General features: G+C 39.0%; 1 protein-coding gene across 6 annotated transcripts in view; it reads left to right on the top strand.

The window, feature by feature from the left end:
* Window positions 1-24,687, top strand: part of ATP11B (ATPase phospholipid transporting 11B (putative)) — a 64,884-nt gene that overhangs the window by 38,460 nt on the left and 1,737 nt on the right. For 2 of the 6 annotated variants that reach the window (XM_066193532.1, XM_066193533.1), the window contains exons 22-29: window positions 146-291; window positions 1,129-1,188; window positions 1,468-1,595; window positions 2,447-2,585; window positions 5,800-5,865; window positions 6,139-6,242; window positions 6,874-7,039; window positions 18,399-18,532. In XM_066193532.1, the coding sequence (XP_066049629.1) occupies window positions 146-291; window positions 1,129-1,188; window positions 1,468-1,595; window positions 2,447-2,585; window positions 5,800-5,865; window positions 6,139-6,242; window positions 6,874-7,039; window positions 18,399-18,532 (943 nt within the window). Of the gene's footprint in view, window positions 1-145; window positions 292-1,128; window positions 1,189-1,467; window positions 1,596-2,446; window positions 2,586-5,799; window positions 5,866-6,138; window positions 6,243-6,873; window positions 7,040-10,851; window positions 10,938-18,398; window positions 21,267-22,104; window positions 23,175-24,687 lie in introns of those variants that run through there. The other 4 variants (XM_066193530.1, XM_066193531.1, XM_066193529.1 and 1 more) reach the window with 4 other exon arrangements.

Raw genomic sequence — 24,687 nt, 5'->3', positions numbered from 1 at the left:
TTGCAACAGAAAGCTGCTGAAGTCCTTACAGTGTTGAAGTGCAGGAAAACAGAACTGTAGCTTCAGATGTATGTTGTTGCATTTTTTAAACGTCAGTTTTTGTTATACTTAACCTGTTTTGTGTTTTGTTTCCCAAACATTACAGGAATCATGGGCAAGGAAGGAAGGCAAGCTGTAAGAAACAGTGACTATGCAATAGCACGGTTTAAATTCCTCTCCAAGTTGCTTTTCGTTCATGGGCACTTTTACTATATTAGAATAGCAACCCTTGTACAGTACTTTTTTTATAAGGTGAGTTCTTTTCCCAGCTAGAAATTTATTTCAGATCTGAGATTTTTGTTGGTATCAGTTAAATATCTCTGTTTAAACATGTTTTCTAGGCTTTTTTATTTTCTATTTTACAACCAAATGTAGTAGTTTAACTGTGAAATTGTTTAGTCTTTCCATCTAGAAATAGGCCTTAAATACCACAGTGAGTTTGACTAGGCTGAGAGGCTGATATGTTTGTTTTCTCAAGGCAGGGTGTTGGTTGGTTGGTTGGGGTGCTTTTGTTTTTTTGGGTTTTTTTGGGTTTTTTTGGGTTTTTTTGGTTTTTTTCACTTGTCCATCAGTTTTCATAACAAGTCAAAACTCACTAAATTTATTGAATTTTATCTGTGATTTCAGCTTTGGCTCCCAAGTCCCTTTTGAAGTTGTTTTCTTTCATTTAAAGGCAATAGCATGGTGTTATTCTGCTTTGTTTGTTTCCATGCAGCAGACTCATGAGTAGGGCACAGCTTTCTTGAATAAAATGTGGAATCTATTCTGCAAAGAAATTCTTAAAAAGAAACTGAACAGGAACATGAATGGGTTTCTTCTGCTTGAATATTACTTAGACTCCTGTAGTGAGCTGTGCTCATCAGGCACATATAGTTAAGTTCATACTTCTCAGGTTCATTGTCCCAAAGGACAAACAAACAAAATATCCTCTCAAACAAAGCATCTGGCTCTACTTGGCCAAGTAAAATGCTGAAATGCTTTGTGCTCTCCCTGTGTATTTTTACCAGCTTGCAAAAGTTAGCAATTTCTTATAGGGCTGTGAGGCATGTACTAAGGATTAATTATTTCCTTCACTTCTCTTTATTTCAGAATGTGTGCTTTATTACACCACAATTTTTATATCAGTTCTTCTGTTTGTTTTCACAACAAGTAAGTATTGCATGCCTGACATCTTGTCTGTGAAACACTTGAGCTCCAGAATTAAGAAAATAGGAAAGAATGACACAAGGAGTGGTAGAGATGTTACACTTAGCAAATACCCAGCTTCATTTTCTGTATTTGGTAGCTGATGTTATTAAATTGTTATGTGAGTGCAGCTGTTTTCCTAACTAGCAAATTCATGTAACTCATCAATCGTTGCTGCTATAAGTGTGCTGATAAGTCTTCATGAATTCCAAGGCATAAAATGCTTTTTGTTTTCCTTTGCAGACGCTCTATGACAGTGTATACCTGACTTTGTACAATATTTGTTTCACTTCCCTGCCTGTCCTCATCTACAGTCTTTTTGAGCAGCATGTGCACCCGCATGTATTGCAGAGTAAACCTGTTCTCTACAGGTATGTATGTCCTGCATCAATTCCCACAGAGGCACATCTTGTACAGCAGCAGAGGCATCTGCACAGCTCTGAACTTGCTATTAGGCATTTGTACAATAATTATCTGTAATTTAGGCATTTTATTAACTATCTTGATGAGGAAGAATTGAAGCTACATAGTTCTCATCCTAAAAGTTAATTAAAAGGAATATTTTAAGAGAAGTGTCTTTTTATGTCAGCCATGTTACAAGTGAAAAGCATTGAGCACTTGGAGCTTGCATGATTGGCAGCCTTCTCCTCCTCATGTGGGAGGTGAAAATCACTCAGACAGGAGAATGAAAAACTAGGACACCATGGTTAGGGGAATGACCACAAAAAAAAAATCCTTTACTAAGAGAAGGAATGATTTCCTGTAGAATTAGATGTCCTCCCAGTGGTAGCATGTTGCACTGCATACTGCTTTTTGGAGAAAAAGTAGGGTTTTTTGTAAAAAAGAGATGTCTTCTCTTAGATGTTCTTCTTTTTGTAAAGGTCTTTAAAGCAGAGCAAGGGCTAAGTGTCAGGAGATCTGGCTTTTTCTTCCTCTTGCAGTTCCACCTCCAGGGACAAGAATCCTAGTTTGTGCTGTTCTGAATTTGACCCATTAGAGACCCTGGCCATTGGTGATCACTCCTTAAAGCAGAGCCAAACCAAGAGAGCTCAGAGTTCTTTTTTTGCCCATGATTTATGTATTTTTTTCATAAGTCAGCATTTGTTAAATGTGTGTCAGTCCAGTTGAAAGTTACATTTATTCAAAGCAGTAGCAGTCATGCAGTTTGGATAGCTGATGGTTATGGACAGTATGAAATCCAAAATCTGTTTTATTTCTGCAGAGACATCAGTAAAAATGCCCATCTGGGGTTTAAACCATTTCTTTACTGGACCATCTTGGGCTTCTTTCATGCATTTGTTTTCTTTTATGGCTCGTATCTTCTAATGGGAGAAGACACTTCTCTGCTGGGAAATGGCCAGGTACAATATCCTAAGTGTTATTCTAGCACTGTATTTTTGGCAATATTTCTTAATGTTTTTTTGATAAATCCTCCTGTGTCCAAAAAATTTTGGTTTTATGAACTACAATTATCAAAGATTCTTTGTCAGTATTTGTGTGTGCTCTCAAGAGTAACATTTCTTAGCATGGAAATTGTAAGGAGTTATCAGAAAGGATATGTCCCTGAAGAAGATATCTTTCAAGAGAAAAGATGTATCGTGGTTGTCTTAAACTTTGTTGTATTTTGTAAACTGTTTTCGTCAAAATCCTATTTCATAATGTCAGCAAACAAGAATTTATGATCATTCATTCAAAATTCATTTTGAATTGGACCTAATTGCAGTGGCTTCTCTTCAGTAACTGTTATAAAGCTAGGCTGAAAGTTGACAGAAGTCTTAAAGCTTCTCCTGAAAATATATTATTTTAATTACTCTGATTTTTAAAAAATTTAGTGGTGCAAGCTGCTTTTAAATTATGCTTTTTATTCAATAAATGTTTTTAAGGCCAAAACTTAATGAAATCATCATGCACTAATTTGACACTTTCTAAAGTTCACAGGAAGAATCATTTTCAAAAAAACTCTAAAGCTTGAATGAAACCATTACAAGTCTGTTTCCTTATTTCCCCAGGTTCTGAGTTAGTTAACTCAATTTAGAACAATTAGATACTGATTCTTCCCTCATTAAACGTGGGTAGTAATGGAAAAATACATTTGCTTCTCATTATGCCATTCTTAATACTGGCATGAAGAACTTGCCAGTTCTCATAGTGCTTGGCAGGGTTGCAAGTTATGGCACAAGGGACAAAAGCAGCATCCTGCTGAATTCCCAGCGTCACCTGGTGCCAGGGAGTGGGCGTGAGCTCAGGAGATTCAGTCAGAAGTGATGTACAGACAGTGAACAGAATGGTCCTGAGGGGCTGCAGGCACAGCTGGGAGTTGGCAGCGTCCCTGCAGAGGGAGGAGCAGTGAAGGGAGAGATGTTTGATCATCAGATGTTTGATAAGAATGTTAAAATAGTTGTGCTTTAGACTAAAATGTCTCTCTCCAGCTGAGGCATGAGTGTGTCCTCTCTTGTCATTTGTTAGAAGCTGTGGGATTTGAAATTCTTGTGGGCTGGTAAAGGTCCTTCAGGACTCTTGTAATGAGGTAATTTTAGACTATGAATCAGTGTGTGTGGTGCATCCATCTCCAGCTGTCAAAGCACCTCACTTCAGAATTGCTTAGTAAATGTCCACGGGGCAGGAAGAGACTTCTTCCATTGTATTTGGTAACAACTGTTTGGTTTGGGGAATTGGCAGCTGCCCTTTAGCTTCTTACGTGGTGTGACTTCAAATAAATTCTTTCTTTCCTGGGTTTTAGTTACTCTGCCTCTCTGTGTTTGCTAAAAGATGATGATTAGAACTGGTAGAAATGTGTTGCAGGGAAATATCTGCGTTGCATAGTTTCAAATTTAACGTGTGCCTGGAAAAGCCAAAATTAAGGCCAAGAGGATTTTGTGCACTGCTGAAGTGCTTTTTTAAAGTCCTCAAGAAGTGATCACCTGTACAGATCTGTGGTACAGGGTAGTGTTACTGCAAGGCCTCACATTCCCATTCCAAGTTCTCAGTTCAGAGCACAGCAGAATAGAAGAGACTGTAAATAGTTTGTTAATGCTGGTGCTTTGTTGGGCTTACCTCAACACATTGTGCAACTACTTGATCTTTTAGTTCTTTTTTCTCCCCCCTTTTTCATGCTGTGCATGTCGTCAGATATTGAAACCTAACAGGCAAATGGTAAGAGTTTAGAAGAGGAGGAGATACAAAATATTGTATCTGTTACTTCACAGGATTAAAGGATGCAGCATCCACAGTGTAAACGTGTTCAAAAATAAAATGGTGGCAAGAACCTGTTTGTGTTTTGCACTCTAACTCTGTGACCATTGAGAGCAGTGTTAGCAAAGACACTTTCTTTCACAGGTCACTCAGGGGAAGAAGTTTAATTTTACTTTTAAGATGAATATTGCAGCAGTTAACAACAAGCACATTAGTTGTTAACCATGACTGTTGGTAGGACAAGTAAATCAAGGCTTTGAGAAGGCATATTATCACAAAGATCTTTAAAATTACCAGTAAATCCAGACTCATGGCTGCCTCAGTTTTGTACCTTGTGTATAGATGAGAGAAGCAGTTGTGAGATCTGTCCTCAGGCTGTTGGGATGTTTTTGTCAGAGCTCTGCAACAAGAACTACAACTGTGTGAATCCCAGTTCCGTGCCCCTGTGCTGTCCTGACACATCAGCTCTAGGATGACCCTGGTTGTCTGTCTGCATGTGGTACCTTCCTCCTTGCTTGCTTAGTCTGCTACCAGTAAACACAGAGTTGAGGATTTGGTCATTGTCCAGTTTGTCAGTGGCAAAAGCAGCTGCAAAACAGCAACATCTTCCCTGTGACCCCCCAGCCAATTCCAGGCTGGACCTGGTGTAGAATGGCAGCCCTGAGTAGCATGTGTGTAGATAGATACAACCTCAGCATCCCTGCTTGGTTGTCAGAGCTGAGATTTTATTGTTGTAGACCTTGTTCAGAGTTTTGATAGTTTAATTTATGGGCACAAGAGAATGTGAAAGTGACAGATTTCAGTGTTTCAGAATTAGAGCTGAATTTTGTGTTTATTAGCCTTGAAACAAAGTGTCTTTTTCTTAGAATTTTCTTTGTAAAATACAATGGCACCATTATTTTTGAATTGTAGTATTGTGCTTGGGGTTAAAAGTGAACCTTCATTTGATGCTGCATGTTTAAATTTATCTGGAAGCATTTAAACTCAAAAGTGTTTTGCTCTTAAAGTGGATACCTTCCACCCAATATTTCCTTCCTATTGGACACATAATTAATTGATCAAATTGGTGTCTTCATTTTCCTGTCATTTCATATTACTGTTTTGGGCTTTTTTTTTTCATATTTCATGTAGCATTTGTGGTGATTTGTTTTGAACCAAGAAGAAAGATGACCTGTGGGTTGTTAATTTTGCTCTTATCATAACCTGCATTTTTTTTTCTAGTAGTTTATGTTGTATCCTCCTTGCTTTTTTCATAATGATTACTTGTCAGAAGCTTATGCCTTATTTCTTTAGTGTAGCTGATTTGAGATGAATTTAACTTACTGTAAATGCTCTTAACTGATGTTTTTTTCTTCCATGATTTTTGCCTTGCCATTTTCTTAGATGTTTGGGAACTGGACATTTGGTACTTTGGTCTTCACCGTTATGGTTATAACTGTTACGATGAAGGTGAGATATCACTCTCTGGGTTTGGATGTTTGGGAAACAAGTAATAAAGCAGCAATTTAAAATTGATTCCAAAGTTACTGATTCTTGAGGGTTCCAGATAAGTGACTTTTATGTTTAGTTTCAACAGTGGTTGAAATTTTTCTTTAGTTTTTGTGTGTTACAACAATATTTAGTGTTCGGGCTGGAAGTTAATAAATGTGTTCTGACTGATACTTACCATTTTCTGTGAACTGCGTGGAAAATAGAAGTTCACTGAAGTTATCTCTCTTTTAGATGGCACTAGAAACTCACTTCTGGACATGGATAAACCATTTTGTTACTTGGGGATCCATTGTATTTTATTTCATATTCTCCTTGTTTTATGGGGGAATTATCTGGTAAGTGATTTTTTCCCCCCCATTTTATCACATTTAATATCGATGAAGCTAAAAAAACACCAAAGTATTGTGTTCTACCATCTTCTGTGAATTTTGTAACAGGTTTGGAAAAAAACTTTTAAATCTAGACTGGCCACTTTCTTTTGGTGATTCTTTGAAACATTTAAGAAGTGCTGCTGTGCAGTCCTGTGCTCAAGGACACACAGTACCTGTCTCTGACAGCCTGTAACTATAAAGGCATTTTTAAGAGGTAAATAGGTACCCAGAGGTCCTATGTAATAGGTAAATAATTGCAACAGAAATAAAGATGCTGGAGTTTGAATCAGTAAAGTGAAGTATTTTTGCTTGTAGTTTGGAGTCTGGAGAGATAGGGTGGTGATTGATTCCCTGCAACACAATTTAGAATTAAATCAGAACCTTTTCCTTCAAAGTTTAGTACCCTCTTTCCCTGGAGCTCATTTGCAGATCAGGTCCAACAGGTTGCTGGATTTCACATGGACATGGTGCAGTTGTGACTCTGCATCCTGAGTCTCTGTTTGATGTAAAAATAAGATGCACGTGAGACAGCCTGTGCTGTACTTTTGTTCCTAGAAATTCTTTTTAGTAATTGCCACTTCTTTTAACTTTTCAGGCCATTTTTACATACCCAGGACATGTACTTTGTATTTGTTCAACTGTTGTCAAGTGGTTCTGCTTGGTTTGCCATAATCCTCATAGTAGTTGCTTGTTTGTTTATTGATGTTGTGAAGAAAGTGCTGTACAGACATCTGCAACCAACAAGTACTGAAAAAGCTCAGGTAATGTTATGCTTTTGTATCCAGCTTGACCAATAGTTCCCCTCTTCCATTGCTGTCATGTTCAATGCAGAGAAGTGTTCTCATTTTGAAATACACTTATTAATTTAAAATTATGCAAGTGAGGACACCATTTTACAAGGCAGTAATGTTTATGTTTAATAAGTGGTAAAAAGAATAGAATTATTTTTGAAGGGGTCACTCAGTCTTTTGCATCTCAGCTTGCACCTGTGTGAAAGCATCATACTGTGCATTTTTATACTGCTTTATAGATAGTGACTTACTTGTTGTCTAGGTATTAGAAGTATTAGAAGCTACTGCTCTAATTGGCACTGAATAGTTCTTAAAATGTGATGGAAACAATTTTAAAAATTACTTTAGTAAAGCTTGTTTGAATTAGTATTTCTTAAATCTCAATCATTTCATATGCTATGCATTTGATTGTTGATTCTGTAATTAAAGCTAATTTCCCATGTGGCAGTTTCATGGATTCATAGACAAGGTCTCAAGTTATGCTGTGGTAATGGAATCTCCCTTCTGCCTGACACAGGCTACAAAAAAATCCTTTAAACCATTCTGGTGAGATTAGATTGTCTTTTAAGTAAATATCTCATCTCTGAATGTTTTCTTCTTTTTAGTGACAGTTGTGGAGAAGTCATCCCGACCTATTTTTCTAATAGTGACTGTCTCTCTGGTTTCAGTTTTCAACATTTTATCTTTTTATACTTCTTCTGCTAAACTGAGAAGGTTTCTGTTACAGTTCTTGTTTTATTCACAGTTAGCTTTGTGATCAAGTTAATTTTAGCACTGATAGGCAGATTGGTCTTAAATCTTCAATCAAAAAGGTTGTTTTAGAATCTTCTCATCATTCTTGTTTCTCCTGTAATTTTCACTCTTCTTCAACCTCATCTTGAATTTTGGATTTCCCCAGTGGACACAGTATTCCAGCACGGCAGACATCAGTGCCAAGTATGGAAATAATGAGTCCCTAGCTACAATCCAATTACAGAATGCCATAGATCAATAAACTGTTGTCTTCTGCATCTTCTACACATCTGCAGGTGGTGATGTTGGTTTCTTTCAGGTCATTGATGAGAGGTCAGTTAGCATAGGGCCAGCTAATGAGGAACCCAGCTGACAGAGATGTCCCATGCACAGCTATGGTCTAAAACCTCTTAGCAGCTTTCTGTCCACCTGTGTGCCAGATCGATTTTGTGGTGTCGTAATTGCTTAATGCAGGTGGCACTGAGCTCTGTATCATACAGAACTCCTGACTGCACTGCATCAGTGCCGATATCTTTAGCATCTAACCTTGTAATTAATTTGATGTAAGTGCACATTGATTTACTTAAATTATATTACTCTTCTAATTTGTGTGTTAAAAAAATCCGTGTGAGATGTTCTCTTAATTTGCCTAGGATCAACATCATGCTGACAGGCCTACTGCTAGCCAAAATATCCCCCTAGTCTCTTTCCAAAACTGGAATATTGGCTACTTTTTCCTGTCCTGAAATTTAGTAGCTAAAAGCCAAGGTAAATAACCTCTGGCTTTCATAAGACTGTTCATTCAGACCTGCTAAGACTGTGGATTGCACATTACTGCACTTCTTGGATTAGAGTATCTGTAGGTGATGATACTTACCCATCATTTTTTTCTCCCTTCGAAAACTAGTGGCAATATTTATCAAACACTCTCCTTCCTTTCTGTACGTCACCTGTTGCTGCCTGGCACAGTATTTGTGTGGTTCTTGAGGTTTTTTCATGTTCTTGAAGTGCTTGAATTAAAACCCAAAAAGCCACGTGGATTTTCCTGCTTTTATCCGTATACTTCCTGCTGCATTCTCTTGCTTTAGGAGTCCTTTCTAAAGAATTTTTGGGTTCAGTTTAGTTCCATTACAGCTGTGCAGTCAAGGACACAGTAGGACTTTTTATTTTTAAGAAGGAATCTTGATGAATATCTAGCACCTTTCCTGTGGCTGTAGCTTGATTCCTGGCCATGGGAATTTTGCTTTCTGCATCTTTATTAGTTATCTTTTTTTCTTTTTCCGTATTTGCTTTCTATTTTGCATGTGACAGAGTCAACACTGGGGTCTCTGTTTACCAAAATACTGTCATTTCTCTGAAAATTCTGAATTCCTGATGCTGCAGTGTCAAGGTATTTGAAATGGGATTTGACCAGAAATTCTTTAGCAGCCATGCAGTGGTTTCTCTTCATGTGCCTGATAGTGAAATTGTAGCTACAAATGTATTTCCAAAAAGAAGGCACCCCTTTATTCCTTTCTTGAGGTTTAATCTGTTGAGTTTTTCCTACTCCTGCTTTAATGGGACAGTCAGCTCCACTGGATTTCCTTCACTGTTCTTGCAGTTAGGAAATGGATGTAACTGAAGAGGAGCAGATGATGAGCTTAGCACATTTGCTGTCAAGAAGTTACAGAATGCTTCTTTTATGATCATACCTCATAATTTGTGTTTAAAATTCCTAGTAAATATTTTTCTTTCTGTTTCCAAGCACAGGAAGAGACTGACTTTCAGATAGAAAGGGTTTGGAGAATATCTTTGTCCTAAATGCTAAGGGTGATGAGTGATGCTAATGGATTCTGTGGAAGTCATTGAAGGAGTAAATATGGAACTTCGTATATTGTCCTTCTAAATTATTTTTCATCATGCAGGTGAACCCTCTGTATAACTGAACATGTTAAATTATTCATTTTTAATTGTAGGACTACATTAGTGTATTTTCATACTGGGGGAAAGAAAAAGCTTGGTTTATAGTTACTGTGTTTTTATCATTGCAAGATAAATTGTTACATGATCTAGTCCCTTGTTTTTAAATTGCAGCTGTTTAGATCATTTGTTTCTGTCTGCCATCATTTAAGTCCTAAACTAATCTCAGGAGCAGTGAGCAAAACACACATTTCTCAGCTGAAAATTCTTGACCCCCATTGTTTTAATTTTTTAGAATTTTTTGTGTGTGACTTACCTGACTTAGTGCGCTGAATTCTCTGAGTCTGTAGGAATCTGCCTTACCTTGATTTTATTTCTTTTTGTTAGTAGAAGGTGATAGCATCAAGTGTGAGTTTGCCTCTGATCTGTTAGATATAGCTAAGTTATTCATAAGAGAGCAGAGAAATTTAACCAATATGAAAGAGAAATTTGATAGGCTTTTAAATATAAATACTGCGCTGTCACAGCAACTTCAATCTCAGTCATTCATTTTGGGAAACTAAAAATTAAAAATTTGACAGGCAAGCATGGGTTGACTTTTATAGAGGATGAGCTTGGTTAACTTCATGTTCCTTGATGCACTTAAGGTGAATGTGTGTTACTGTATTTTATTTTAGTTTTGCTGTGTTTCGAGGGGTTTTTGCTGGCCGAAAGAAAAGCCATCTTATGTTTCACTGAGTTCAGTTGCCCTGAAGTAGCTTGTGGGCAATTTCTCAATATAGGTCTGTTAGCGAAGGAATTGGACAGTAAGGTAAATGTGAATCAAAATACAAATCTTTGGGTAAAGATAAATCACAGCACTACTGAAGGGAGAAAACAATACAGAATGAAGGTGTCTGGTAAAGCACAGATGTAAAAGTGTGTAGGCCTTTTCTCTCAATTTGAAAGCAAAGGTTCTTTAAGAATGGTCCTGCCAAACAGTGACTGGCTGTGATGGTCCCAGGAGCTGTCTTGAAGGTACCAGGCCTGTGTTCTGTATATGATGTGTATTCCACTTAAATAACAATGTGTTGTCCTGTGTCTTTCTCTTAGAAAATTACTACTGCTACTTACTGACATGTATGTTCCATCCCTTCTCTGTCCAATTGTAGATGTACTCCAACAGAGTTGCTTTAAGTGACGAGTTCATCGCACTGCAGCCATTGTCCAGGGCAAGGAATCAGCTGAGCAAAATTAGGTAGAGTAGGAGGGACAGTTCCTCATCAACTCTTATGCATGCTCAAGGTGAACTAACCAGTGCTGAGAGAGATGGGAAGAGGCATGAATATATATTAGTGGGGTTGAGAGGGCAATACCTGTAGTGCAGAAACATTCAGTTTGGTGATTTCTAAGCTTTGCTCTGTGTTTCTGAGCCAAATGCTTCTCCTAAGTAGCATGTGTTGAACGTGCTTTTTTTGTTTTGTTTTTTTTTTTGGAAAAAACATCCCTAGCATGATGCTCAACTTCCAGAGTAAAAATCAGCTGTTCTTGCATCCATTTTTAAATAATCGTACTTTCTAGCATGGTTGTAATGCTTTTAGTTTCTTCATGATAAAAGTTAAGTGCATTTTGCATGCTGGATAGTTTCAGCTTTATAAGGCTGTGACAGGAAGATCCATGTACTTCAGGCAGCAACTTCTTGTGAGTTATTTGCCCATTTTAATTTGCTTTCAATTGTGTCAAAAGAGCAAAAAATGTTTGAAGCTTGGGTGCGTCCATACCCTTGTGCAACTGAGGCTTCTTGTGTCTGTTTTGTGAAGCTATAAAGTGAGTGTTGTTTGTTTTCAATGTGTATGGATACATATTCCTAAAGGCATTTGGCTACAAAGTCCCAGAAAATTATTCAAAACAAGATCAAAGCATACATGTGTCTGTTTAGGTAAAACATGATTCTGCAACTCTTCAAACGCACTGAGTTCAGCACATGAAATGCTGTCAGGTGCTGATTCTCTTTTGTAAGACTTAAGCATTCAAATGCATCAGCAGTGTCTCAGTCTGTTCAATTCCACCAGTATCTACTTCTAAATCCTACAGTGAGAATTAATGCAAAGATCTGATTCCTTTTAAATATTTTTCAAGGTGACTTTGTTGTTAAAATTGTGCACATAGGTTCCTCAGAGAACCAACTAACCTACATTTTAGGGACTTAATTGCCATTTGTTTAACCAAAAAAGTTTTGTATTTCCTCTGAGAGTACACTACAACTTTACAAGGCAAAACTTGAAATGGCCATTGTGTTGTGGTGTTAGTGACCCCAGTGTGAAACACAACACCTTGGGTTTCCAAACACCCAGGGGGATAGTGGTGGGCTGGTTTTATTTTGTTTTGTTTTGAATTCAGCACTTGATAGCTTTAAAACAGGCAAAGTGCAGTATAGCTTTTGAAAGCTGTTAAACTTAGCAATATATTGGGGAGGTTCCTCTGCAAAAGACTGTACAAGTTAGCTTTTCAAATTCTTAGTTTATCAGATATCTTGGTTTGTCAAGTTACCTTTTAAGAAATTTGGATAAGTGTATATAAGTCTCTTTTCTCAGTGCATTATTTGAGTGAATTACATCACACATCATATCTACACCAAAGGTTTTAGAACAGAAGATTCTGTTAAAATTTCAAAAACAAAACATGTCTTAATGGTTATGCAGCTGGATAGTTACAGGAAAATAAAGCCATCTAGGAATGCAGCACTGTAGCCATTAAAATGCTAAAACCAGGAGAATCCTTGCTAATGTGAGGCAGTTTTCTTCATATTAAACTTAGGGAAAAGTTAAAAAAAAAAAAAAGGGAAATCTGTTTTGTCCATGAGTAACAAATGATTATGCAAATCTAATTCTCTTGTAATTAATTTTCACACTTGAGTATCTGATAGTACCTGAAGTACAAGCACTGGCTGCTTTCTAATATGCAGTTGAGCTTGTGAAGTGCAACAAGAAGCAAACGAGGACTCAGGTTTCTATAGTTCTTTATTCTGTCTTTGGACAAAGTTCAGAAGTTATCCTGTGGACCCTTGCCTGAAACAGTGAAAAGGAAAATCAGTTGATGGATGGAAACTACTCACTTCACTGTACTAAGTAAAATCCAGTGTGGAGTGAAGAGCGTGAGGTGGTTTCTGTGGTTTTCCCAAAGCAGTAGGGCAAAGAAGGCAAGGACAACTGTAGGAGCTTGAAGCAAAACAGCTGCCTGGTGAATATGTAGCTGTGAAGCAGCTAATCTGTCACACCCCATTTGTACATGCCCACCCAGGGATTGCATCCTTTGTGACTGCAGAATGCATGGAGGTTGATGAACAGACTTTGGCAGATTTTTTGTTGTTTGTAAATAATGTATTAAAAGTCTCAAAAGGAGCATAACTCCAGGTTAAACTGAGCTATGCCTTGTTCTGCCAAAATGCTTACTCTTCTCTTGAGATCAAAAGAAGACTTCTTTTATGAATGCAAATTAAAAGAGCAGTATGATGTTAAAATAATTCTTTATTTCTGTAGGCTTCACACTGTGCAAAAAGTGTTCAAATTTATATTGAGTACATTGGTGATGTACAGTTAAGATCTTTGAGGGGATCTTCTAAGTGTCCAGGTGATCCCTGTAAGTCAGAATTGCAGTCTTGTGTGTGCCTTTTTTAAAGTCTTGCCTGTGAACTTTACTGTGGCTTTTGGAACATGGGATGAAGAGGAGATGAGGCAGCACAGGCAGGTGCAGGTGTTACACTTAGCTGGAGTCTGGCTGAGCACTGCTTTCCTCCACAGCTGCCTCTCCTGTTCTTGGAATGTGTGAAATATATATCTCGGGGTACTAACTGGGTCCCACTGTATCTCATTCCATGTTTTTATCTGTGAAGAAAGTGTTCTGTGTGCATGTATGTCTACATGTCCTGTGCTTTGTAAGAACTGTCAGAAATCTTAAGCCACATTCAAGAAGTGCTGCTTGCACAGATGTTTTAATTCTACTTACTGATGGGATTAACTATGTTTACAGTGTTTCTACCTTTGTACAGTGTGCTATGAACTACACCCAGAACAGTGGAAATGTAAGGCAACAGCAGGGGTTTTATTTACAGAGAAGGCTGTCAGTGCACAGTGTTATATCCAGGGCTCTGGAGCATTTACCTTGTCACAGCCAAACCCTGTTCTTTCCCCATCTCCAGCCCCCTGAGTCTGTTCTTGCTTGGTTTTCACTTCTTCACAGTCCAGATCTGCTCTTAAGCTGTCTCCAGAACTTCAGGCTCCAGGCCCCGGCTTTGTGGCCCTCATTCCTTGTGTGTATTTTTAACTGTTCCTGTTCCATAGGATTTCCCCTCCACAGCTTTCAGGTCTGACCCAGCCCAGCTGTGCCGAGTTGAGAGCAGAGAGGTCTCTGTTCCTTTTACAGCCTATGTTTTCTGTAAGGAATGTGTAATTTCTGACAAAACTGTCCCAAGTGGAAGCACGAATTCCCACTGGTGAGGTGTGCTAGGACACCCTGATGTGCTGCACTTTGATCAAGGGTAATCTCTTCCTTTACAGACCTGTTCATTGTGTTAGCATGGCTTCGTGTTGATCTGTTGGCTAATCCACAGAATCTGTCGCAGGAAGATGAGGAAATGAGGGAAGAATGCACCATTTTGGATTTGACTTCAGTCACAAAAGTGCACATACTACTTACCTAAAGAAACTTTTGTCTAATGACTGGAAAATAATGAAATAATCTGGCACTTGTAGGTTCATTCCATACAAAGAATAGAAAAAGAAGTGACAAAAACTCATGGCAGTGAAGTTGTTAGATGTCAACATTCCTATATATTTTCTTTAAAAATTTTAAATCTAATTGTTTGGGATTTTGGTATATGGTATATTAAGGGTTAGAGATAGTGAAATTTACAGTAGGGAGCAAGTTTTAACTTAATTGTGGTATAGTAATAACCATCTCCTATGAGTTTTCTAAAACATCCATGTGGCACCAGAATGTTGGCAGCTGGGACCTGGGCTCAGGAAAATACCCTGAAGTGCTCTTAACCTGGTGTACAGGTTTAAACACATTCCCCATTCCTCAAAGTCCCAACTTTTCAGTGTGATTAAATTTTGAGTTGAAATGTCTGTCTTGTGGCATATGGAATAACATGCAATAAGACAAACAAACTGAAATAGTCTTTTCTGTTAGAAGGGGGAAAACAAATAAAACTCCAAAACCAAGGAATTTTAGATAGATTCCAAATTTGTTTGGTTTCCTTGTTGTAGTCTGTAGAGCACAAAAAGGCCAAACACTTTTAACACTTGGGCACTGAGAAACTGCATATGATCTACCAAAAGTAAAAATTGCCTCTTGACCTTGTAAATATGCCTTGTTCTCTCAAGACCAGACCTGTGAAAGTTCTTGTAACAATAGTAACTGTTTTAAAGCAATGCAAGCATGGTGCTTTATAAGATCTGTTGCTTTTCTGTCCTTCCAGATGGAAGAAGATAAGGGTTCAGTCAGCTCAGCAGGTGACTTTGCTGAAAGCAGGCACAGAGGGGAGGACAATAGGCAGCTGCTAGACCCATCTTGCCTGCCCGACAGTTCTTACCTCCACTAGGTAGTACTCCCACTGTACCCTAATGTGTGTGTATTTATTTAAGTATATCATACAGAGACAGTCATTGAGCCAGCTCAAAAATACCCATATTATTGGTATCTACAAGAAAAATTGCATCATAAAATGTTGGTTTGATTTTCTTTTTCCTTTATCAAGCTGAATCATTCTTTAATTCTGCACCTCAGTTGCTTTTTGTTTTATTACATCCAACGGGCCATTCTCATATGAAGTATTATGTTTCTTGAGATTCCACATCTTACCTTAAGAACACACTTTATTTGCTGCCCACATATTAATAATGTCTGCTATTTCTCTATACTCGGTAACTTTTTTAAAGCATTGTCTCCCCTGCCTTGTGTTTCCTGAGGGTTTGTTTCAGGTCTCCAGGGAACATTATGCCTTCCTGCCTTGCCGTGCCAGATTTTACTTTGGTATAAAGCTATGACCATAATTGTCCTCCACAGAGAGAAAGTGAGAAAAGGAACTCTCTAGCATATCTGTCTTCCTTTCAGGTAGTGGATGTAAATACAAAAATTCATGTTCACCAGGCAAGGATAAACAATATATCTACATATAAAATTTAATTGGGGGGTTTTGTCCTTAGTGTTCTCACAGAATTTCTTTACACTTAACTGTGAGTTTGACAGAACAGAATTGTTGTTTCCAGGCTTATGTAAGGTCTCATTTGCCAGTTTTTTAAAAAGTGATACTAACTTTTCCATAAGTTGTGGTTCAAGCATGATCCTAGCTTTTTGTATCTAAACTTGTGAAAAATAAAGCAGATTCTCCAGAAAAAGAGACATTAGACCTCCAAAATCCAGAGTTGCGGCTTTGCTCCTTGGAGGCTCATTTGGGTCACTCTTGGTTCCTCTTTCTGACAGTCTTTGGATAATATCCAGGACTCCTGTCTCTCAGGGTAACAGATTCTAAGGGAAAAAATGCTCTGGTTTATCTGATCCAGCATACAGCCACTGTAATGTGACTTTCTGCAGTAACTTTAAAGGTCTGCTTGAGGATAATGGATGAACTAAATATTTGTTTGAAATCCTTGAGTGTAGGAATGTTCCAGTTTTGTATTGCTGTGACAGCAGCTGTGAAGGTCACTCCATCTGCAGCAGGGGGTTTGCCTGGTGATCTCCAAATGGGAATTCCTTCTGCTCTGTATCATCTCTTGTGTCACAACTCTGGGAGCACAATCCGAGGTGGCTCTGAAGGTCATATTTGCTGGCACTGCAGTGCTGCAAAGTGCACAGTTCCTGATTCTGTATCTTCTGTGGCACTGCAGTTGGGACCAGTCGTGGTCGTCATCACATGAGAGTGTTCAGGGACTCAGGCTCTGTTGAGGTGTGTTTTGTTTTGTTTGTCTTTTAACCAGAACCCCTTTCAGACCTGTCACTTGCAAATCTTCTGCTCCTGCCTCTCAGGTACAGCAGTTCATTGTCACCGTAAATGTTCCTTTTGTGTCCCAAAGACCCCCGAGATGAGTGTGTGAGTTTAAACATGTTTGCCTGTGCTCAGCCACGGCCTCTGAGGTGCAGCATCCACAGGGTCAGGGGGCTCAGTGTGTAGAGAGTCCTGTACATTCCAACAGCTGTTGAGGGACAGTTCTGTGAACATCACAATGAGTGGTGTGATGGGAAGGTCTGAAGAGGCTGTGGGGAATGTGGCACAGCGTGAGGAAGGAGCAGGCGCAGGAAAAGGTGCATGGAAACAAACACCAGTTCTGTGTGTGTTCCTCTTGTCCTACCAGTTGAGATTTTTCTCTTGTATTTCCAAAAGCCTCTTGTTTCTGTTAGCTGCCTCTTCTTTGTTGTGTAGGCTGCTGTTCTGTTGTGAAGCTGTAAATGTGTCCAGCTGCTTGTTTGGGGAATTAGGAAAGAGAGTGTATCCACTCATAGTAAAGCATTCCCATAGGGAGCTCTTGAGATTCTTTGCTTTCCTTGCAGTGTTTGGCAACTGTGGGTGGCGTGGAAGAAATTGGGGCTCAAAAACAGAATCTTCAGACAACAGTGACCTTTGGTGTCACAGTGAAAAGTTGTGGGGAGGTCTTAAGTGAGCTGTGTCTTGTCATGGACTAAGATGCCTCCTCCCTGAATTCTTCTTTCACTGGTAATTCTTCTTTCACTGAGGAGAGGGTAATGGATGCTTAAGTTCAGCCTCTATGTTCGGTATTTGTTTGACAGTATGTTCTGATGAAGAGTTTAAAATTAAATTAAAAAGCATCCCCACAATTCACATTTTTATTTCTCTGCGGAATGGTTACTGAAGTCAGTTTAGGATATTCTCTCTGCAGAATAGGAGATAACAGGTGTGCTGCAGTTGGTGCAGCAGTGCTGTAAAGGAGAACACTGGTAGGTGGCACTTACACCCATACATCTGTTACTGCTTTCTTTTCATTTTGTTTCTTTTATTCCTTTTTTTTTCTCACCTACAAAACATGAGCTGTTGAAAGAGTTTATTATGCTGATGTTGAATTATTCTTCATGCTGCCATGAACATGACTAAACCTTTCTGACATTAGCCTTGTTTGCTTTTGGATAAACCATGTTCACACAATCAGGAATGTGCTTTTGTTCTGTACCTAGCCAAGGGTATCTATGGTAGTGATAAAATACCAATTATTCTAGGAAGTTGCATTGTGCACTTGAGGAAGAATTACTTGGGATTGGGTTGCTGTGCTGTATTCTGCAGCCTGAAGCTTTGTCTTGATAAATTTCCCTGAAAAGAGGGCTGAGCTGGTATAAATTGTTGTAGGGCTGCAGAGGTGAATCAAGGCATCCCAGCTGGAAGTGCATGTGCTCTGCTGTGGGGTTTGTTGGAGGGGATTCCTGACCAGTTCATTCCCAGTGTTAGGTAGATGCCGTGCCAGGCCATTTCCATGTGCTCAACAAGGCTGCACTCAAACCTTGGGAAGAACAAATTTTAGTGTACGTAGACCTTAGGAAGTGGTAATATTGTTATTGTAGTTCTGCTATAAAATTGAAAAATATTCAACACTCTAGCTTAAGAAAACCTGCTTTTCCTAAGTGCTTTTTGGTGACATCTTCATTGCTAGAATTTGTGAGTACTGATTTTTCTTCTTTCTTTTTTTTTTTTCTTTTTATTTTTTCTTTCCAGCTTACTGAGGCAGGTTCAGGTATCAACTGCTTGGACTCCATGTGCTGCTTCTCAGATGGGGAAACAGCATGCACATCTGTTAGAAGAATGCTGGAACGACTAATGGGGAGGTGTAGCCCGACCCGGGTCAACAGGTGTGGCATTTCTCTCAATAGCCTTTGCTGCAGACGATTCTCCTATAAACTGGAACCCGATGAGCCTGCAGCAATAGATGTCTAGAAACCAGCTGCAGGTTTTGCTTTTCTAAGTAGAAAATGCAACCCTTTATTGTACTTTTTTTCATCCTAAAAGATTAGCTTGTTTTTCTTTTTGAGTGGTTTCTTTTGGGATGGGGAAGGGAGAAACGGTTTTGGAAAGATTTCTGTTACGGTGTTTAGTTTGGCTTTACAAGCTCTTGTGTTGTATCTATCGTAATTTCTCTTGATTTGTACATTCTTCTCTTTAGAAAATCAAGCCTTTCTGCTGTTTTTGTTCTCCTTTTTATGATTACTTTTTTTGCCTTCATGAATCAGGAGTTGTTTGTAAAGTCGAAAGACTTTTCCCTTTGGTTCTTGATGTACAACCTCCAAATATTTACCTTGGAGCTTGCATTACTCCTGAAGGTATACAAAAGGCTCACATTCCCCCCCTTAAATCTAACTTCATTGTTAGGAGGAGAGCCTTTAAATCTTTCAGCCATTGATTGATATGAAGATGAAATATTTTTGTAGTATAACTTTTATAATCTATTTCTAAAATGAGTGATTGACAGAACAGAGTCTTCAGGTTCTAAGAATTTTCAATGTTTTTTGGGTTCCAGAAGGTATATTGTCAAAATCATGTGTGCCATTCCAAAGTATGTGCTAAATAAATCTTTCCTTCACAAACCACGTCTAAAACAAACGTCAGTGGAGTAAAAGCACGTTGAGTAATTGAATATGTCTGAGCAGCAACATTGCTCTTGCAGTCAGCCCAACTGGGAGAGGAGCTCTCACTGAATCCTCTCATGTGCCATCTCCCCATTTCCAAACAAAGAGGGATAGCAAACAAATATGGAAATATTTGGGGGTAGAAATAAAAATAGTCTTTTGTACATCGTAATCTCTGTCCCTGAATGATATCATGGTCCTTCATTGGTCAAAAGGCAAACCTGAAAACACTGAACTTCACACATTTTCAAGGAAACTCATTTTGTATTTGAAGAACTTTGTCTCTTTCAGTTAAAGGTTGTGATATCATTCATTGGGAATCAAATCTTGTGTGGGTAATTATCCCTGACAGCTTTGTCAGCTCTGATTCTGCCTTTAGGTATTGCCTGGTCTGTAGCTCATCTCTGTTGGAACTCTTGTGTTGAACATGGTGTCTGTGCTTTCAGTCAGTCTCTCTCTTCTGGCTTGCTTATGAAATTTATTCAATGTTTCTACAAACCTAGGGTATGAGTATGCAAGAAGTTTCATTCCATATGAAAAATGAACTGTTACAATTAAGTACATTTTTAATTCAAACTTGCTGTGTAGAAAGCGGGCATGATGTGTAAAATAAACAGTTTAATAGAATTTTTAATCTACAAGGTGAACATTTAATTGGTCTAAAAATCAATATTTTGGTAGCAGTTGCTCTAACTTTTCTGGGGTTTTTTTTTTCACTTCTCTGTAAAACTGTGCTTTCCAAATGAGGAATTTCTCATGCTACTTCTTTTCACTTATAGTTATCTAATTAGGGCAGATTGTTAGTTAACAATTGCCTTAGTAATCTGTAGTCTTATAAGGTAGGTATTCTGTGTTTTGTTTTCTGCAATGGATTTGCAGTTTTACAGTTTTCTTCTTGTTCCACTCAGATTTTCTTTCCTTAAGAACTTAAAAATACTTATTGAAGCTAACTCATATTTGACAGAATATTAAACACTTTTTTCAGGACTGCTTTTTCTCAGGTTTGTTTTCTGCTTACCTCATGTAGTTTTCAGATGAAGTTCCATCTAGCCAAATAATTTTAGAGTACTTAGAACACAGACATTAGGGTTAAGTTCAATCAATATGCAAAACTATCTTGGTGCTACACTAAGGGCTGTGGGTTTTGCTTCTGCCTCTGGTTGAAATTGCTCTGAGCAATCTTCTAGTTTCACTTAAATTTATGTACAGTACAAACAGAAAAAAGATTTTTTTTTTAAGTCAGTCATTTATTTTCTCCAGTGATTTTGGCTGCTTCTACTCAGTATTGACACTTAAAATCCGGGCTAAAAATCAAGCGACCATTTTTTCCCTTACACTTTTTTGCTAATATGAGAAAGTCTTTATTCATTTTTTAAAGTACTAATTGTTTAAATCACATGAAGCAGTTACAAATTGTGAAATGCTGAAGGTACAATTAAGAAAACTGTTGGGTGATTTTAAAGTTGTTTAGGCTTTGTTCCTGAGCTTGAGCTGCTTTGTTTTTTATTTAAATTTTCAGAAGATTGTGCAGTCCAACAGAATGGTCTTTTGAGTACTTGTATTCTGTAAAACAGCTAAGTATTCAACCAGGAGGTAGCTGCAAACTATTTTTGTTGATTGAAGTAATGCTGATGAATATGTTGTTTGTGCAAGTGCTGTAGAATGAAGAGCACTATTTTCAATAATATTGCTGTAGCCGGCTTAGGTTGTATTCTCTGCTCCTGATATTCTGTCAAATATGATATTCTGTCAAATATGGTAACATGAAATCAAACATTGTATCAAATTTTGATAAAAATTTTAATGAATCAAAGTCGTACAAATGCTTGGAGTAGTGGGCCACAGGAATATAGTCTCTTGTGCTTAATTTACTGCTTGTAAAATGTATTTGAGAAGTATTTTCTATAGCTTCCTTCACCAGTTAGAATATAAAATGTGTGGTGTGGTATGTTAAAATGCATTTTTGTCTGTCTGTTCCATTAAATTGTCTGTCGACTTGTCAGTCACTAAAATATTAAGAATGCTAGATCATATACATTGCTTGTACAGTAGAAATCATTGCTGAATTGTTGGGTCTGCCATTAGTGGTTCTTGTGTCAAGGCACTGCATGGAACAGTTCTAAAGAAACAGCAGATTTCTGACAGAGCCTAAGTTGGAGGATAAGCTCATTGTGTTTTGATTTCCTGCCTTCCAAACTTCTTCAGCTTTTCCCATAGAGTCCTATAATGCTGTCCAGCCAAGAACAGTACTCCTCCCCAAGCAGTAATTTGTCCTCAAGTGAAAGAAATTGCGAGACCCTGAGTCAGCAGCTGTGGCCTCTGGGGTGGTTCCCTCAAGTTTTGAAGTGTAACAGAAGGGATGAAACAAATTCCTGGCTGGAGATAAGTTTTGCCTCCCCCAGGTTTTCCTGCTGGGACACGGCTGTGCCGGGTTTCCAGGGCTGGCTGTGTGCTCCCCAGGGCTCTGCTGGAACGGCCTCACGGTGCCTCTGTACGCAGGCAGCACTCACAGCCTCCCCAGGCACAGCACTAAAACTTCAGCTGCAAAATAGGCATAGAAACCTGTGCTTAATTCATAGTGATGGAAATAGCTGTAGCTGTGTGCTAATTACACAGCAGGCATGAATTGGCCTCTGTTTCCAAAAATCTGAATGAACTGCAGGTACCGACACGAAATTAGCAGATTAGTCCTTTGCCTGCTCTCGTAATACTTTTACCTTTTGCTCTCATAGACTTTCTCCTCACTTCTAGAGTACAAGTTCCCAGTCAGCCAAACTTTTCTTTTATTGTTACTTTAGATCATGGAGTTCATCGGATCCCTTCTATGCCAACGACAGGAGCATCCTGACTCTCTCCACAATGGACTCAGCCACTTGCTGACAGGGACATTTTTGAATGCCTTGTGGAAGCCCTGTGGAGCTCACACACCTGTAGCAGGTGCTGAGGCGAGCTCAGTGTGCGGCGCTGCCCCAGGAAAGCCCAGAGGACTCCTGAGTCCAGGCAGGGCTTGTCTGGCCTGGCATGATCTGCACAGCAGTCACTTCCAGGATTTTTTAAATTATATCTACAAATTGCTAAATAAGTTGGGTTTTTTTAAGGAATGCTTTTACCTCTGACCGTTTTATCCTTTTTGTTGCTGTATGAGCAGATTGGAATCCTACATTTAATACTTGAGACGTCCCTGTAGGGCAATGACAGAAATCTTTCTCCTCCCAAATTTGAGTGATCCAATTTGAATCTCCACAATGAAACTTTTAAAAGTTGTGGTTTTCATGATGACCCTTCCCTTTAAACACACATTCATTTTGAGCTGTCTTGCAGATGCTGACTTAGCAGTTTGCAAATCAAATCAACTTTGTTACTTCTGTGGACAGTTACTGTATTCTATAAGCAATCAGTTTAGTAATTTTTGAGAGTTAAATGCAATTCAAATATTTATGCTGGTGTATGAGTGGCAATACATTAGCCATTGCTTTGAAAAACACTTGACTGTGACAAATCAGTAATTTGGAATAATAAGGGATATAACAGTTCGCTGTTGTCCTGAAGTATAATTCAGAAAGCAGTCATCTTTTAATATGCCCCGTGTGTTTTGTTAACAGTTCTGGATCCTGGCATGGAAAAATTTGTTAAGAATTGATGGATCGAGCAGAAGTCTCACTAGCATAAATTTTTTGAATTATTAATCCTTTTAAAGTTGGGGAATTTTTGCATGTTTTGTTCTTTTTCATGTATTTATATTAGGTCGTGTTGTACTTTGAAGATATAATGAATGCTTAACTATCTTCGTCTATCGGAAGGATCCGAGACCTCGATGGCAATGTTTTGATACCTGAGTATGCCAATAAAAACAAATTGCACAGTTGGAGCTCCGGGTGGTGCATCCTGCAGCTGCCTCCCTGTCCCAGCACAGACGTGTCTGGGGGCTGGGGAGCAGCCCCATTTCACTGTTCCCTCAGCCAGGGTGGCTGAACCCACTGCTTGTCCTGGGATGTGGGAGATGGAGATGCTGCAAGGCTGCCTTAGAACAGTGCTGTTCATGGCTGGGGACTGGGAAAAGTGCTGCTGCCCTGGGACACCCTTTTTGTCACCTCTGACAGCGACAGCCCATCAATAACTGCAATATTCGTCCTGTTGGACAGAAAAGATCCATCTTAAAATTAACTCTGGGCAAAAACTGTAAATCTGTGCTGCTGCAAACCTGGCAGACTGTAACTGGGCTGCTGCCAGGGGAGCGTAACCCTCTTGACATCCCAAATTCTCCCAAGTTCAATGGGCAAAGAACAGGTCCCGCTTTCCTGGGATCAGATTCTTCAGATTTTCCTTACCTATAAACAGCTGCTGTTCATTTTCTTGCACATGGATTATTTCAGCTGTCCTCTTGGAGCTTTGTTTTTGCATTAGTGCCTGGCAGCTGCACTCAGACCTGAATGCTGCAGGTACTGTGGAGTTTTCAAGATCTCTCTGCTCAAGGCAACATCTGTGTAGGAAAGAAGTTGTCATTGCAACTTCGTTGTTAAATTTGTAGTGACTTGAACCTGCAGGACACAAGGGATCTCTCCCATTGTTTTAGGTGAAGATCAGCTCAGAAATTAAAAATCTTCTAAAATTACGAGACAAGAAGAAGAAACGAAATACAGCAAACTTTTCCTTTTAAAGAAGTGCTTAATTCAGCTTTCGTGGCACATTTCTGTATCATGTCTTCAGATGCCCGAGTGCAGCGAAGCTTGAGGTTGAAAATGTCAGTGTGCTCTAGATTCCCCCCAGCGAGTGCCCAGGGGATGAAGAAACACTAAAATTGAGCCTTGTCTTCTCATGCAGCAGGTATGAACATGTGACTAGTCCCACTGCACAGGGCTGGAAACCTGGATCCAGCTGGAGAGGCAATAACATGATTGTCATCCACCCAGATCCCTCCACAGTAGCAAAATACACTTATAACTCCTATGACTTCCTTTATATTTCATATCTATATTAAACTTGGGTTTAAAATAGTAATTTTCTTCCTAGTAGTTTCTGCTCGTAGAAGTCTTCATGCTGCCATGGATACCTAGGAAATAGAGAATTATTTTACTACTCTAATCAGATCTCTGCTGTTTAGCTGTATTTTACACCTCAACCACAGTGTTTTCACTTGTCAGCAGTGCTTGTTTCCGTGTCAGGCACAGCCTTGTCCTGTCCGTGTGTGTGACCGTGTGCCCTCATCCATCTGTGTGGTTCGTGTGTCCTGCCCTGACACCCAGACGGGTTCACTGTGTGAGGGGGAGCAGAGGCTTGGCCAGAAACCCCACTCCAAGCATTTCCACTGGCCCAGCTCTGTAGGTGATGTATTTTGGCTTTTACCACACCGACGTGTTGAGTAGATTTGCACAAAAGCAGCA

This window comes from Chamaea fasciata, unplaced genomic scaffold (assembly GCF_029207755.1).
Source record: "Chamaea fasciata isolate MVZ Bird 193981 ecotype frontalis unplaced genomic scaffold, bChaFas1.0.hap1 SCAF_11, whole genome shotgun sequence".
Taxonomy (NCBI): Eukaryota; Metazoa; Chordata; class Aves; order Passeriformes; family Sylviidae; genus Chamaea; species Chamaea fasciata.
The sequence above is the reverse complement of the archived record's forward strand: the minus strand, read 5'-3'. Positions and strand labels throughout refer to the sequence as shown.